The sequence below is a fragment of the Hemibagrus wyckioides genome, linkage group LG23 (assembly GCF_019097595.1).
Source record: "Hemibagrus wyckioides isolate EC202008001 linkage group LG23, SWU_Hwy_1.0, whole genome shotgun sequence".
NCBI lineage: Eukaryota > Metazoa > Chordata > Actinopteri > Siluriformes > Bagridae > Hemibagrus > Hemibagrus wyckioides.
In genome coordinates, this window is record NC_080732.1 from 17,836,850 (window position 1) to 17,850,830 (window position 13,981).

A 13,981-nucleotide genomic window follows, 5' to 3' on the forward strand; every position below is an offset into this window, starting at 1 on the left:
GAAAGAAGGAAGTTAGGATGAATGGAAGGAAGGAAAGAAAAAGAAAGGAATGGAGGAAGGAAGGAATAAAAAAAGAAAGATAGAAGGAGGGAAGGAAGGTGACAGCTGAGCCTCGGACCAGGTTTTAATTGAAAAGGAGAGAGCAGAAATGCGTCTCATGGTATGAAGGTCTCAGGGCGATGCTCAGGAGGTGAGATCAGATCGGTGTGATATCAGACGGTCAGCAGAATTTAGGACGTGGCACCTTGGTTCCCTGCCGCGAGGCTCCTGGAGGCTAGAGAAGCTGGAGGCAGCTTAGTGCCCTGCAGCAGCTGTGCAGCCGAGTTCGTCCCTATCCTTTGTATTCGTTCTGGCCGCTGGCCCCCGGTGCTTGTCATGTCAGTGTTTGTGGTGCTGATGTCGGGCAGCCGGTGCTCCGGGGTCAGCAGGACCCGTGTAGGAAGACACGTCTCACACGAAAACAGCAGCAGCTGATGGACATCAGGGTGGACGCTCTTTTCTCTCTTTGCAGCAGAAACACAAAGGCCGCTTGCTGGCAAAATAGTCCGGCATTTTATTCATTAATTCAGTTTATATTCGGAGGAAAAATGTGACACACTGTCAAACTTTCCACCATTATTTATCCAGTAAAATGCAGACAGCTGGGTTGCCAGACACTTTCTGTATTTTCAGCATTTACACTCTGGTGCTGTTATTACGAGATACAGTCCTACTGATACACCACAGGCAATCAAATCTATTTTCTAGACCTAGAAACTTCTAGGGATTTCTATTTCTCGAGAAAAAATCCCAGAATGCAATGTTTCTGCAGTACGATAATGTATTACTGAGGAAGAGAGGAAGAGCAGGCTGGAAAAGGAAAACTGTGGTATAAAGAAGGAAGGAAGGAAGTATGGAAGGAAGGAAGGAAGTATGAAAGGAAGGAAGGAAGGAAGGAAGTATGAAAGGAAGGAAGGAAGGAAGGAAGTATGAAAGGAAGGAAGGAAGGAAGGAAGTATGGAAGGAAGGAATGAAGGAAGGAAGGAAGGAAGGAAGGAAGGAAGTATGAAAGGAAGGAAGGAAGGAAGGAAGTATGGAAGGAAGGAATGAAGGAAGGAAGGAAGGAAGGAAGGAAGTATGAAAGGAAGGAAGGAAGGAAGGAAGTATGAAAGGAAGGAAGGAAGGAAGGAAGTATGAAAGGAAGGAAGGAAGGAAGGAAGTATGAAAGGAAGGAAGGAAGGAAGGAAGGAAGGAAGGAAGTATGAAAGGAAGGAAGGAAGGAAGTATGAAAGGAAGGAAGGAAGGAAGGAAGGAAGGAAGTATGAAAGGAAGGAAAGAAGGAAGGAAGGAAGTATGAAAGGAAGGAAGGAGGGAAAGGAGGAAGGAAAGAAGGAAGGAAGGAAGGAAGGAAGAGAGGAAGGATGGGAGGAAGGTGCAATAATTAAGTTTTATTAAGACAATTTGGAAAATCTCAATAATTATATATTATATATTATATTTTAAGAATAATCCTTTAATAATAAACACAGAGACTTTTGTCCCCTGAATCAGTCTACAGTTTAATGCTGAGTTCTGAATGCTGATGTGGGACAGTGTGAACATTAACCTCTCTCTCCATGTCCTTAACTCATCCCTGAACACCTACATACCCATACTGCTCATCTCATGGTCCAGCTGACTTCCAGATTCCCACAGAAAGTTCAAGAAACTATGAGGAGGAGGAGGAGGAGGGGGGGGAGGGGGAGGAGGAGGAGGGGGAGGAGGTGAGATAGTTGACAGAGGAGGTATGCTATTAGTAAGGCTTTGAAAGAGGGCAATGAAGAAGAGTCAGTGAGAGCTCAGGAACGGTGAATGGGCCGGAACCAAGGAGTCTAATGAGCTGGAAAAAGTCTCTGGTGTGTTTTTCCCCCTCTCTTTTTTCCTGACAGTTCTGTTCTGATTGCATGCCATTGGATTTGTTGAGGAGGAAGCGTCCATGTAGAGCAGGGCTGGTGTGTGTGTGTGTGTGTGTGTGTGTCTCTCTGTGTGTGTGTCAGCTCCTCAGCTTCCGAGGAGAATGCCCCAGATTTCTAACAGACTGAAAAATGAAGTGTAGAGAGCACACGGAGGCAGAAACAGCAATTGTGGTCGAGTCAATCTTTTTTTTTTTTTTTTGTTACTGGATCTTGTGGTCAGTGTGGTACTGGAGCTGTGAACTGGGCCAGTAAAAAGCCCAAGTATTAATTCATTAACCAGTGCATTATCAGAAACTGATGAATGTATTATTTGTTATTATTTATATCTGTTTGGAGAGTAGAGAACTCTGACATCGAAGGATGGGAAATGAAAGGTGTGTAAATTTTTTATTTGAAGTAATGCGAATGACCTGTTGGTTGTTTTTTTTATCTGAGGCAGGATTTTTCGATCACGTCTAAAAACCAGCAGCTTTAAACACAAGCACTTTCTGTACAATTAAAAATAAAAAGTGCTAGCTCAGGTGGATAAGGCTCTGGGTCGTTGACTAGAAGCCCCAGCACTGCCAAGCTACCACCACTGGGCCCATGAGCAAGGCCCTTAACCCACCCTGCTCCAGGGGTGCTGCATCGTGGCTGACCGGTCCTCTGACCCCAAGAAAGAAAGAAAGGATTAAAGAAAGGAAGGAAGGAAGGAGAGAGAGAGAGAGAGAGAGAGAGAGAGGAATTAAGGAAGGAAGGAAGGAAGGAGAGAGAGAGAGAGAGAGAGAGAGAGGAATTAAGGAAGGAAGGAAGGAAGGAAAGAGAGAGAGAGAGAGAGAGAGAGAGAGAGAGAGAGAGAGGAATAAATGAAGGAAGGAAGGAAGGAAGGAAGGGAAGAATAAAGGAAGGAAGAAGAGAGGGGGGGTGAATGAAGGAAGGAAGGAGAGAGGGAGGGAGAGAGGAAGGAAGGAAATAAATTTATTTAAAAATGAAATAAACATCATCTACATTGTCAACATTTTACTGCATGAATATTTTGTCACCACAAATTAGTTTCAGTGGTTTGGTTAATTTGGCTTCTTCGCTCATTATTCCACTTATAAAATAAAAACAAACAAATGTAAATAAAGATCTAATATTAATCTTGAACTTTTTGTTTCTTCTGTAAAGCCGCTTTGGGAAAAATGCTATACAAATAAAATGAATTAAATTGAAAATAAAATAGCACTTGATCCAGCACATATACTATTTTCTCTTATTAAATAATTTATTTTATTTTGTTAATATTGTTGAATTTAAGGACTATTCTGTGTCCTGTTTCTATATTTAACCCTGGCCTCAATAAGCATTCAAGTTCCATTCATTAAAATTCACGTGTTATCGTTTCTATGCCTAAGACTGGAGAAGTGCATTTCTGTGTCTTTATTAACGAGAAGCAGAATTAGCCCGAGGATGAGGACGAGTCTGCGGTGCGTTCATGCTGTTCATGGTCCTGCAGCGCTTACAAATTAATTACAGGCTAAATCCCTGTCCTGGGTGTGAAGTGTTCGAGCCTCACGGCCTCCGAGAGCCTGAATGTGTGATTAAGCACAACTGTATGTGGGTCATGTGAGCGGATGGCGGCTTATTTCCGGTCACCGCGTCCCGATTACTGCTCTTCAGAGGCGACTGGTGGCCATCATTTAGGCCATTTAGCATTAAGATGATAATTGGTAGCCTGCCGTTTCTCACAGTGTCTTTTAAATTCCTGAAAGGTTTCTCTCCCGATTCTGCAGATTTCTATGCACTGATGATGATGATGATGATGATGATGATGATGATGATGATGATGATGATGATGATGTGCCTGATGTTTATCCTGATGATTTGATGATTCTGTAAAGCTCACAGGACAAAACCTGGACTTTTTATAATAGGCTCCAAAGCTGCTGTTTTAATGGTTAAAATTTCTCAAGGAAATCATCCCTCATTCATTTACAGTGTTGTTGTTGTTGTTGTTGACAAAATTAGTAAAAGTACAGTGTGAATTCAGGTGTATATGAAGAGCAAATCATTGGGTTCGAGCCAACAGGAAGGCTATAGTAACTAAAATAGTCACTCTGTACAGCCGTGGTGAGGAGAAAAGCACCTCAGAACATGAAAAATGTGCTCTTTGGTGGTAAGGGTAAAGCTTTAGTTATGAATGAATAATAATTTATTTAGAAATATATAAATAATTTAAAATATTTAATTAACCTTTAGCCTTTATAATAAACTTTTATTATTAACCTTTTGTAGAATAAAGAAAAAAAATGTTTCTATGCGTAATTTAAGGATTTTAATTTAAGGATTTTAAAAAATCATAAATAATAGAAAATTAAAAAGAAAATTATCCAGTATGTCTGAATTCACCCTAAACTACAACTATTAACTATTTTTCTACTCATGCAATCATCAGCTGCTTATTGCTTTGTTGTGAGTGTAAACATTTATTTTATTTTATTTTTTTTTATTTTATTTTATTTATTTATTTATTTATTTATTTATTTTTGTAGTTCTCACCAAGTTGTTTTGTTATGGCCAGTGGGTGTGGCATTCAAATGATGTCACAAAGCTTTATATAAATAGTAGTGTGTTTTATAAGATATAAAAATATAAAATCTAACAGTAAATATTTCTCATCTTTTGTGGCAGAATAGCAAAAATGACGTCTATCAAGTTACTCAACACTGTAACCTAACACAGTGTGTGAAGGGATCGGAAAAGCTTACGACACATGCTATAAAGTGTTTACAACATGATATTTTTGTCTCCAAGTGTCGCAGATTGTTCTGATTTTTATTAGTGTTATTTAGCCAGTTTTTAATTGTGGACTTTTTTTTTATTAATATAGATTTTCACCATTTTTGCTAGAACTGCTAGAACTTTCTCCTTTGCTCCGAGTCCCAGCAGGTAGCAGAAATGCCTGGCACAGAAATCCTCGGAGATTGGCACCCGCAGTCTACTCAGGCAGGCAATCCATTCGAGACTAAATCCCTAACAAGCAAATCGCCGACCCTCCAGAATCTCACCAGCAACACACAGCTCTGGAGTTTTAACCTTCTGGATCGCTGACTATTTAACGAGCAAGACTTCCTAAAAAAAATATACCATCTTATTTATTTATTTATTTATTTACTAACAGCCATTTAAACAAAATTCTATTTAAATCACCAAATACTTATTCAAATCCAAAAGTATTGGCATAACACTTCAAAAAGTGAATAGTTTTAATTTAACACAATATTTTTGTTAAATATTAAAGTTGTTTTTTGTTTTGTTTTTGTTTTTTTTGTTCAAATGATCTGTCATCCAAAGATTAATAATTAGTGGAAACTTCTTTCAACATCTTCCCCATTGTAATAATCCCTTGATGCTGTCGATGACAATTAATATTTTAAAATAACAATAAAATATTTTATAAATAGATTGATGATCGATATAAAATATAATTGGCATTTTTTATAAATACTATGTGAAGGCCAATCATTTTTCAACATAAAAAATTTAATAAAATAAAATAAATAAATAAATTATGGTTGGAAAAAAGAAAGAAAGAAAGAAAGAAAGAAAGAAAGAAAGAAAGAAAGAAAGAAAGAAAGAAAGAAAGAAAGAAAGAAATAGAATGATTTATACATTCAACTCATTTTTCCAACTTTACAAGGACAAAAAGACAAATAAAAAAAAATTAGAAAGTAAAAATGTATAATTAGTAAGTAATTAAGATAAAAGAATAATACTGAGCTGCTGGAACTTAGGGTGTGTGTGAATCATTTTGTTTGTAATGATTTCTTTCTCATATTATTCAGTAGTGCTGATTATTCTAGTATTAATTCTTTTCATCACCAGATTTAATAGATGTGTGAACACTATGTTTTATTATCCCCCAATAATCCCTCTTGGGGATCCTCCAGGTGTGTGTGCAGGTGTGTGTGCAGGTGTGTGTACAGGTGTGTGTACAGGTGTGTGTACAGGTCAACACTGAGCTAAATATTCTCTGTGTAATAAAAATATGACTTTAAAGAGAGACGAGCGCATGAAGGTTCTTTCTGGAAAAAGGCATGGTATATAAAATAGGTCACTTAGAAGCGTGTCGAGTGTAGACGTCTGTATGATGAATGGGCAACGTAACATACGTGTGTGTGTGTGTGTGTGTGTAGGTGAGACAGCCGGTGAGTGCGGTGACCCGGGAACACCAGCTCATGCCACACGGGAAGAAGGAACCTTTCATCAGCGTGTTAAAGTTCGCTTCACCTGCGGCACGGGCCACACGCTGTACGGCTCAGCCGAGCGCATCTGCTTCCCCAACGGCACCTGGTCAGGAAAACAGCCCACCTGCAAACGTAAGACCTTCTCTACTCTCTCTCTCTCTCTCTGTGTGTGTGTGTGTGTGGGTCACCCATTTTCGAAATCTACTGCCTCCATATTATAATTTATATATGTAAATCTACCACCAACAATCTTCTCTCCTGTGAATAAGTTCATTATTTTTCCATAGTTCTACCCCAATTATTTTTTCCCCAATGATATAACGGGGGAAAATTGCTTTTCTAATAATGAACCCTGTTCATTTAAATTTGAATTATCCCAAATATATTTTTTCCCTATAAAAATGTTTAAAAAATAATAATAATAATAAATCCCACCATCACTGCACAAACCTTAAGGCTGTTATTAGCTATATAAGGCTTGATAGAATTGTTTATTTAACATTAACACTAAACTGCTAGTCTAAACTAACAGATATCAGCTTTTAAAATGCAGTATCAACAATAAAATGCTGAAATTTTCCTTTCGCTAGCTAGGAAGGAACTGTAACAGCCTTTTATTTTATTCATCTTCCACTAAATCACATCTGCGCTCACATATTTTTACATATTTTAAGATATTTTTTTGGTTTAAAAAATGCACAAGGTCCATAACAGAGGTGAGAGCTAGCCTCTTTAACTTAAAAAAATAATAATAATAATTTTAAAAAATGCTAATTATATTACGTTCTACATTTGACTTGAATAAATCCAAAAAAGTACTTTGTTTAAAGGCAAATAAATGAATTAAAAAAACGATCTTAAATAGGATTCTAATGTTTAGATGTAGATTTGCTCTACACCTGTGACTGTGATCGTAACTATATTTATTTGGAAAATATTTATAAAACCACAGAAATGAATTAAATTTAAAAAATAATTTTTTTATTTTTAAAACGATCCACAGTCACAGATTTACATATTTGAATTAAGTGTGTGTCTGCTTAGAATATTCCTTTTGTTTGTCCGTGAATTAAAGTCTGTGTGTAAGGAGCTTCTGGGAATTAATCCGAGTGACAGATTGTGTTGTACCACACAATAATTCCCACCCATGTACATAAATGTATATGACAGGATGACGTATGTTTCGTGTTTCTGATTAATTTCAAATCGTTGTAACACCAGGGATTTTAACACACGCATGCCCGCTTGCATTCCTTGCGGCAGATTAACTAAGAGAAGCACTATTTGCAGCTATTTTAGTGACCATTTGCGCTGCTTTGGTGGCCAATTTAGAGAGTGATCTGATGGGAATGAGGAAGCAAACAAACACAAGCTAACCATTTGCACCATTCATGCCTAATTAACATGCCTGTGATCCTGTCAGCCAACACAATGGAGGATTGAGGGTATTTTTTCCATAATATTTGTGGTCACTGTTTTCACACATGTTAATATCACGCTGAATTGATTTCAAATGAGGTTTTGAGTCTATTTACAGAATTTAGCAGATACCTTTGATCAGATATCCAGAGCAACTACAAACGTGCCTTTGGTACAGATACCAGTTCTAGAACAAATAGGCAATGGTTAAAAAAAAAAGTAAAACCCTGTTAGAAAGTGGTTGGTGTGGGAGGTGGTACAGCAGAGAGGATAATAATAGTACAAATTATTTTATAAAGTTATTTCTGGTGCTGAAAAAATACTGAAAGGTCTTTGAGAAATCAGAACTTGTTGCTTAAGTATGTAGGTTTTCCATCAATTTCTTGAAAAAGTGAATAAAAAAACCTGCATGGAAAAGGTCAATTCTTGGAAGTTGGGGGGTGGGAGGGGTTGTAGGGGTGGTATCTAACTATCTCTCCAAAAATTACATCTTATTTCATTGTCTGAGGGTTTGGCCCAGAGCAATTATGACAGGATGCAGGTAGTTAAGGGTCAATGGTCTTGCTCAATTGACCGAGGATAATGATCAGTGGGCGTGGCCAGGGGAGAGCAAGAACAGGAACAGGAACAGGAAAGTCCCATTAAATTTCCCAACTTGCTCCCTTGCCCCATTTTAGTACTGTATTTAACACATCCTTGTAGTCTTGTCCTCATTATCTACCCTTTAGGGAACCCCAGACGTCATCTTAAGCGTTGCCTCATTAACGTTTTAGCTCAAGTGAAGTTTGCTAGATGACCCCTTAGAGAACTACAGGATTGAGTCAACATAAGAGAAGAACTCGTCTTAAAAAATCACAGTATGAAGCAATTTCATTTTAGGATTAAAACGCAGGAATAAGTGTTTATAAAGGTACACCAGAGCAATTAAATGCTTTAAGATTATAATCACAAGATAAGATCTGCTCAAACACTGGCTTCATCAAGCATATTAGTGTTTATTATCAAGTACAAATGCAGTCCTCTGTTTTAAAACCTGTTCTTTGCTTTCCCCAACTTCCCTTGTTCAGCAAGTGGCCACTTGCGCAAGTTGGTAAAGGCAAGTTATCAAGGGAATCTTTCAAAGAGTAATGAAACTAGGTATTTCTGCTGAAACAGTGCCTGAATCTGAAGTGCAGCATGCGTTATGTTGTGATGTGGGGGATTTGATGTGACTCAAGTACATCGTTTGGATAAAAACGATGGATTATATTGTGGGGTCACAGGAGACTGGACAGCAGAAGGTCCAGTCTCCAAGGTAGCTTTCATTGACCAAGGACTATCCGAGAGGTTGTCTGACTGACATGTAAAGCAACCAATCACAGTTTGTTTTGTTTAGGGGTGAAAATAGAGTGCAAAAACAGATCGGCGTGCAACCACAGATCACATATTTAGAAACGTCTTGCAAAATTTATGAGTCTGTGAAGCTCATATCATTCGGAAAATCCAGCATTTAGCTGACCCTCATAAATGCTCATCGTCACAGTTGTAAACATGATGGATTCATTCTCCTATTAGGGAATTATCTACGTTTCTAGTATTTGGCACATACCCTTATCCACCTAGAGCAATTGAGGGTTAATGTCTTTGCTCAGGGTCCCTGCAGTGGCAGCTTGGGCAGATTCAAACTCACAACCATCCAATCAGTAGTCTAACACCTTAACCACTGAGCTACTACATGCCTAGCATCATGGTGGCAAAAAAAAAAAACAAGACACATTTATAGCATTCGGCAGATGCCCTTATCCAGAGTGACTTACATTCATCTCATTTTATATATCTGAGCAATTGAGGGTTAATGGCTTTGCTCAAGGGGCCAGCAGTGGCAGCTTGGTGGTCCTGCGATCTGAACTCACAACCTTCTACACAATAGTCCAACACATTAACCACTGAGCTACCACATCCAGCATCATGATTGCAAAACACAAGACACACATTTGGCACACACCATTATCCAGGGCAACTTACCTTCATCTCATTTTATACATCTGAGCAACTGAGGGTTAAGGGCCTTGCTCAGGAGCCCAGTAGTGGCCCTGGGATTTGAACTCACAACCTTCCAGTCAGTAGGCCAGCACCTTAACCACTGAGCTACCACATCCCCAGACAGCACCTGAAAATCCTGTAGAATCCAACCAATCAGATGATGACTTCTGAAGCGTGTCCAATTTTCTGTGCCCCGTCCATCTGACGTTCTTCTAACGCTTCACGGGCGTGACGTCCGAACCTGAGACTACTTCCAGGATTTACTATCTAGGACACTGTCGTAGAAAGGGTGTGGCTTTTACGCATGCTAATGCCTAACGACTAGCATAGCTGCATATGACATTTTAACTGCTTATACAGAAGCATTATGGGACATTATACATTCACTCTGGTTTTCGAAGACTGTGTAATAAAGCTAGTGAATTTTTCGCTGTAGAAAAGCGTCCATAAAATCTTTTTCTTGCTCTGACACAGATTTACACGTTGTTAACGCTCCGAATCCCCGAGGGTTGTGAACTCTCTGGAGCCTAAACGTTTTTTGCTGCACGACTTTGATCTAGCAGCATGTCTCGCATTAAATCCCATCATACCCTGGGAGATTTCCTGACACATTTTAAACCCCTCAATTTAACACTGGTGCTCTGTTCACTATTTAGCAGTAAATCTCTCAGGCTAATAAAAATCTTTCGCTTTTATACCAACACTCTTGCTTTTTTTCTTTTTTCTTTTTTTTTTTTAAAAACTACCTAATAGACTACATCCTAGCGGTTTGTCGCTCTTAATGCACGATGACTTGACACTTATCTGCGGAAGCTGAGTTTGAAAACAGGAGAAGATAGAAGGTTTAGGGATCGGAGCGTGAGCGTTGAATCACTCAGGCTAGTGATGAAGATGTGATTTTTGATGAAAAAGAGAGAGAAGTGAAATGAATGGCTCGGGTTTTCCTGAAATTATCTTGTGTTTCTCACAAACATCCAAAATATTCCTGCAATTCCTGACTTTCTTTTGGAATTCTGCTTTAATTACGACCCGATGAGTTCCACCAACACACTGCTAATGTTATTCTCTCTTCCGTTTTCCCCCTTTAGTTATCTTTCTATTAATCTTTCATTCTCGCTGTCTCACCGCTGTGTTTCTGTATAAAACACCCACTGTTTTCCTCTATCCATCTGTTTTCCTTTCTCTCTCTCTCTCTCTCTCTCTCTCTCTCTCTCTCTCTCTCTCTCTCTCTTTCTTTTTCTTTTCTTTCTCTCTCTCTCTCTCTCTCTCTCTTTCTCTATCTCTCTCTTTCTCTCTCTATTATAATTTTCATTCCATCTTGCTCTCATTTTATCATCTTCCACATGCCTTTTGTCCATGTATCTGTCCCTTTTCTTTCTCTCCTTCTCTCTCTCTCTCTCTCTCTCCTCTTGGTCTCTCTCTCTCTCTCTCTCTCTCTCTCTCTCCCTCCCTCTTTATTTCCCCCATCTCTCTCTCTCTCTCTCTCTCTCCCTCTCTCTCTCTCTCTCTCTTTCTCTCTCTCTCTCTCTCTCTGTCTCTCTCTCTCTGTCTCTCTCTCTCTCTCCTGTTAAATCTATATTAAATATATATATATATGTATAAATCACAGGCACAACCTAAAAATGCAGTAAAATGCTTTTTATGACTGTCCATAGAATTTACAGAAAACAAAATTTATCTCTCTCTCCATATCCCTTTCTTTCTCTCCTTCCTCTCTTTCTAGCGATTCAGTGTGGAAACCCGGGCAGTCCAGCGAATGGCCGCGTCTCCCGTGTGAACTCCACGTCTTTCTCTCATTCTGTTGTTTATTCCTGCTCTGATGGATATCGTCTCTCCGGTGCGCCGTCAAGAGTCTGCCTGGCCAACGCCACCTGGTCCGGCTCCGAACCCAACTGCACACGTACGTGTGTGTGTGTGTGTGTGTGTGATATACAGTAACCTCTCCAAGTCCTGCCTCTCAGCCTCCATTCATCTGTGCTAGCTCTCACCGCGATGCAAAATACTGGCCGGATAAACAACTTGCTAAAATATTGATATAATAAAATACCATCCAGTGTATAATGTTTCAGTTTTATGTGCTGGTTATTGGCAGTATAAACAGTATTTATAGAATAATATAGTTTGAAAAGATTTTCTTCAGCTTGGAGGCACTGATGATGGTCAGTGTGCATCGTAGTGGGAGGATAAATAAGAAAATGTTGTCATTTTTTTGGTTTAACCGTTAGAATCATCAGCCATTTTAAGAATCAGGTTCAGGTCAAAAATGATCTAGTGAATACAGTTCAATAAAAAAAGATCAGTAGTGTTTTGTTTATCCTCTTTTTTAACAGAATAGAATTGTTAAAGGGTTAAACCGCCTACAGCTGATTCGAGCATAAATTAGCGACTCTGTGGGTAATTGTGCGCCGCTTATTTTGCATGAGGCTTCTTTAATAAAACGTAATTTATTGCCCGCTTTGCCCTGCATAATAGCCGGATGGCCTGACGTGCGCGCTCAATCTTTGACCGACGCATAATGTGAGATTGATGTTGGCGTAGAGACAAAATAATGAAGAGGACGACCACGGTGAATTTCAATAGGCCACTTCACTGGCATTAGCGCACCTCCCATGATGCAATGCACTTTGTTAGTAGATGAAGTGGAGAGATTAATGTGGGACGTGAGCCGGGGAACGATAAAGTACACGCCCTTGTTGGCTAATGGACACGGTTTGGCTATGCGAGCGCTCCATTACGGAGTCGTGGAAAGAGACACGGCGCCCTCTTGTGCCCTGGAGGTCAGTGACACGAATTACTTATTAAGATGAAATGAAGCAATGTGAAGCAAATAGGGCTTGAAAAAGATGATCAAAGAGTTTAGAGGAATTTCGGAAAAGCAGGCAGCTCCGTAAGCCGGAGGCAGTCATTAACGTAGGTAACGTTTGACTATCGGGGGCCGAGCACTTCAACCTAAACGAAGCTGTATTTTCCGGTATTAATTATCGATCAGCATGCGACCGTTTAGCTCTGTGTACACAAGCCGAGCTGCTTATGAAGTCAGGCTGTGAGTGGGTTCAGTGAACAGATGGGTTCGTTAATGGCATGCTAATGAAAGTTTCATCTTACAAATATGTGAATAATGTGATGAGCCGGCGCACAGGATATGATTAATAAACGAGCAAGGAGAATACAATCAGGTCATTAGAGGGAGGGAAGGGGGAGAGGAGTGACAGACAGACAGAAAGGAGAGAGGGAGAAAGACTCGAGGGCCAACAGAGCAACTTGTAAAATATATCCCTGTAGTTGAATTCTCATGAACTTGTCTGACCTTCATAAGCAACATGAAGCTAGTGACAATGACCAAAGAGTAAAAAGATAATAATATTTTTAGCTGATGACATGACGTCGAAGATGACCTGATGTCGAACGGCAAAACGGAAAGATACTACAAGCAGAAATCTATGAAGGAATAGTTTTACTGATTTCTTCTTAAAAGACATCTTTGTATTTTTTATAATACTTTAAATATCTTTATTTGTGTTTGCATTTGGATTTGGATCGTAAGTGGGCGTGGTCTAAACCGGAAGGGTTTTTACTGGGCACTGGAAACAACACCTGTAAAAATAAATAAATAAATAAATAAATAAATAAAAAGATGAGGACGTGTCAGTAGTGTTAGTTAATATTTTTGTTAATTCCTGCCATTTTCAATAAAACTCTGAGCATAGTCACAAGCTCTCAAGCTAGAACTGTTAGAACTTTTACTGAAGACTCCACATCGACATAATTCAGGAAAATCCATTTGTCAGAATTATTATGGCAGTCACCTGTAAAAATCTTGGATGATTTTCTTATTAACCCGTGTTCCTGCTCGTTCTTGCTCAACAGTGATAAGCTGCGGCGATCCAGGAATCCCAGCCAATGGGCTGCGCTTCGGCGAGGCCTTCACCGTGGGCCAGAACGTCACCTACGCATGCCAGCCAGGGTTCCTGATGGAAAACTCCAGCATCAGCATCCGCACTTGCACCCACAATGGAACCTGGAGTGGCACCTTACCAACATGCCACGGTAGGATGATTACACTATTGCCTCAAATGTCCCAAATGGGGACATTATAGAGTCCAATTTTTGCAACACTTTTAAATGAAACAAAGGAAAAATTTGGTGTCAGTTTGGTGCCCAAGGTCTTAAAGTCTCTGTTGGTTTAAGTTATCATTATTTCTTTGGATTATTTGGCATTTATGGAAGGAGTCTCCAGTGTCAGAGGTTTGTAACAGTTGAAGAAAGCTTTTCATGTGTAGGAAAGTCTATTGTTGTCATTCAGTTCCGCTTTAACTTTCCAGCTTTCCAACTTCCCAGCAAGTTTACCTTCTTAGCATTCCAACTTCCCAGCAAGTTTAACTTCCCAGCTTTCCAACT

General features: G+C 39.4%; 1 protein-coding gene across 5 annotated transcripts in view; it reads left to right on the top strand.

The window, feature by feature from the left end:
• csmd3a (CUB and Sushi multiple domains 3a) overlaps positions 1–13,981 on the top strand; it is a 289,841-nt gene that overhangs the window by 227,486 nt on the left and 48,374 nt on the right. For all 5 annotated transcript variants that reach the window (XM_058376410.1, XM_058376411.1, XM_058376409.1 and 2 more), the window contains 3 exons: positions 6,092–6,274; positions 11,307–11,483; positions 13,451–13,630. In XM_058376410.1, coding sequence (XP_058232393.1) covers positions 6,092–6,274; positions 11,307–11,483; positions 13,451–13,630 — 540 coding nt within the window. The remainder of the gene's footprint in view (positions 1–6,091; positions 6,275–11,306; positions 11,484–13,450; positions 13,631–13,981) is intronic.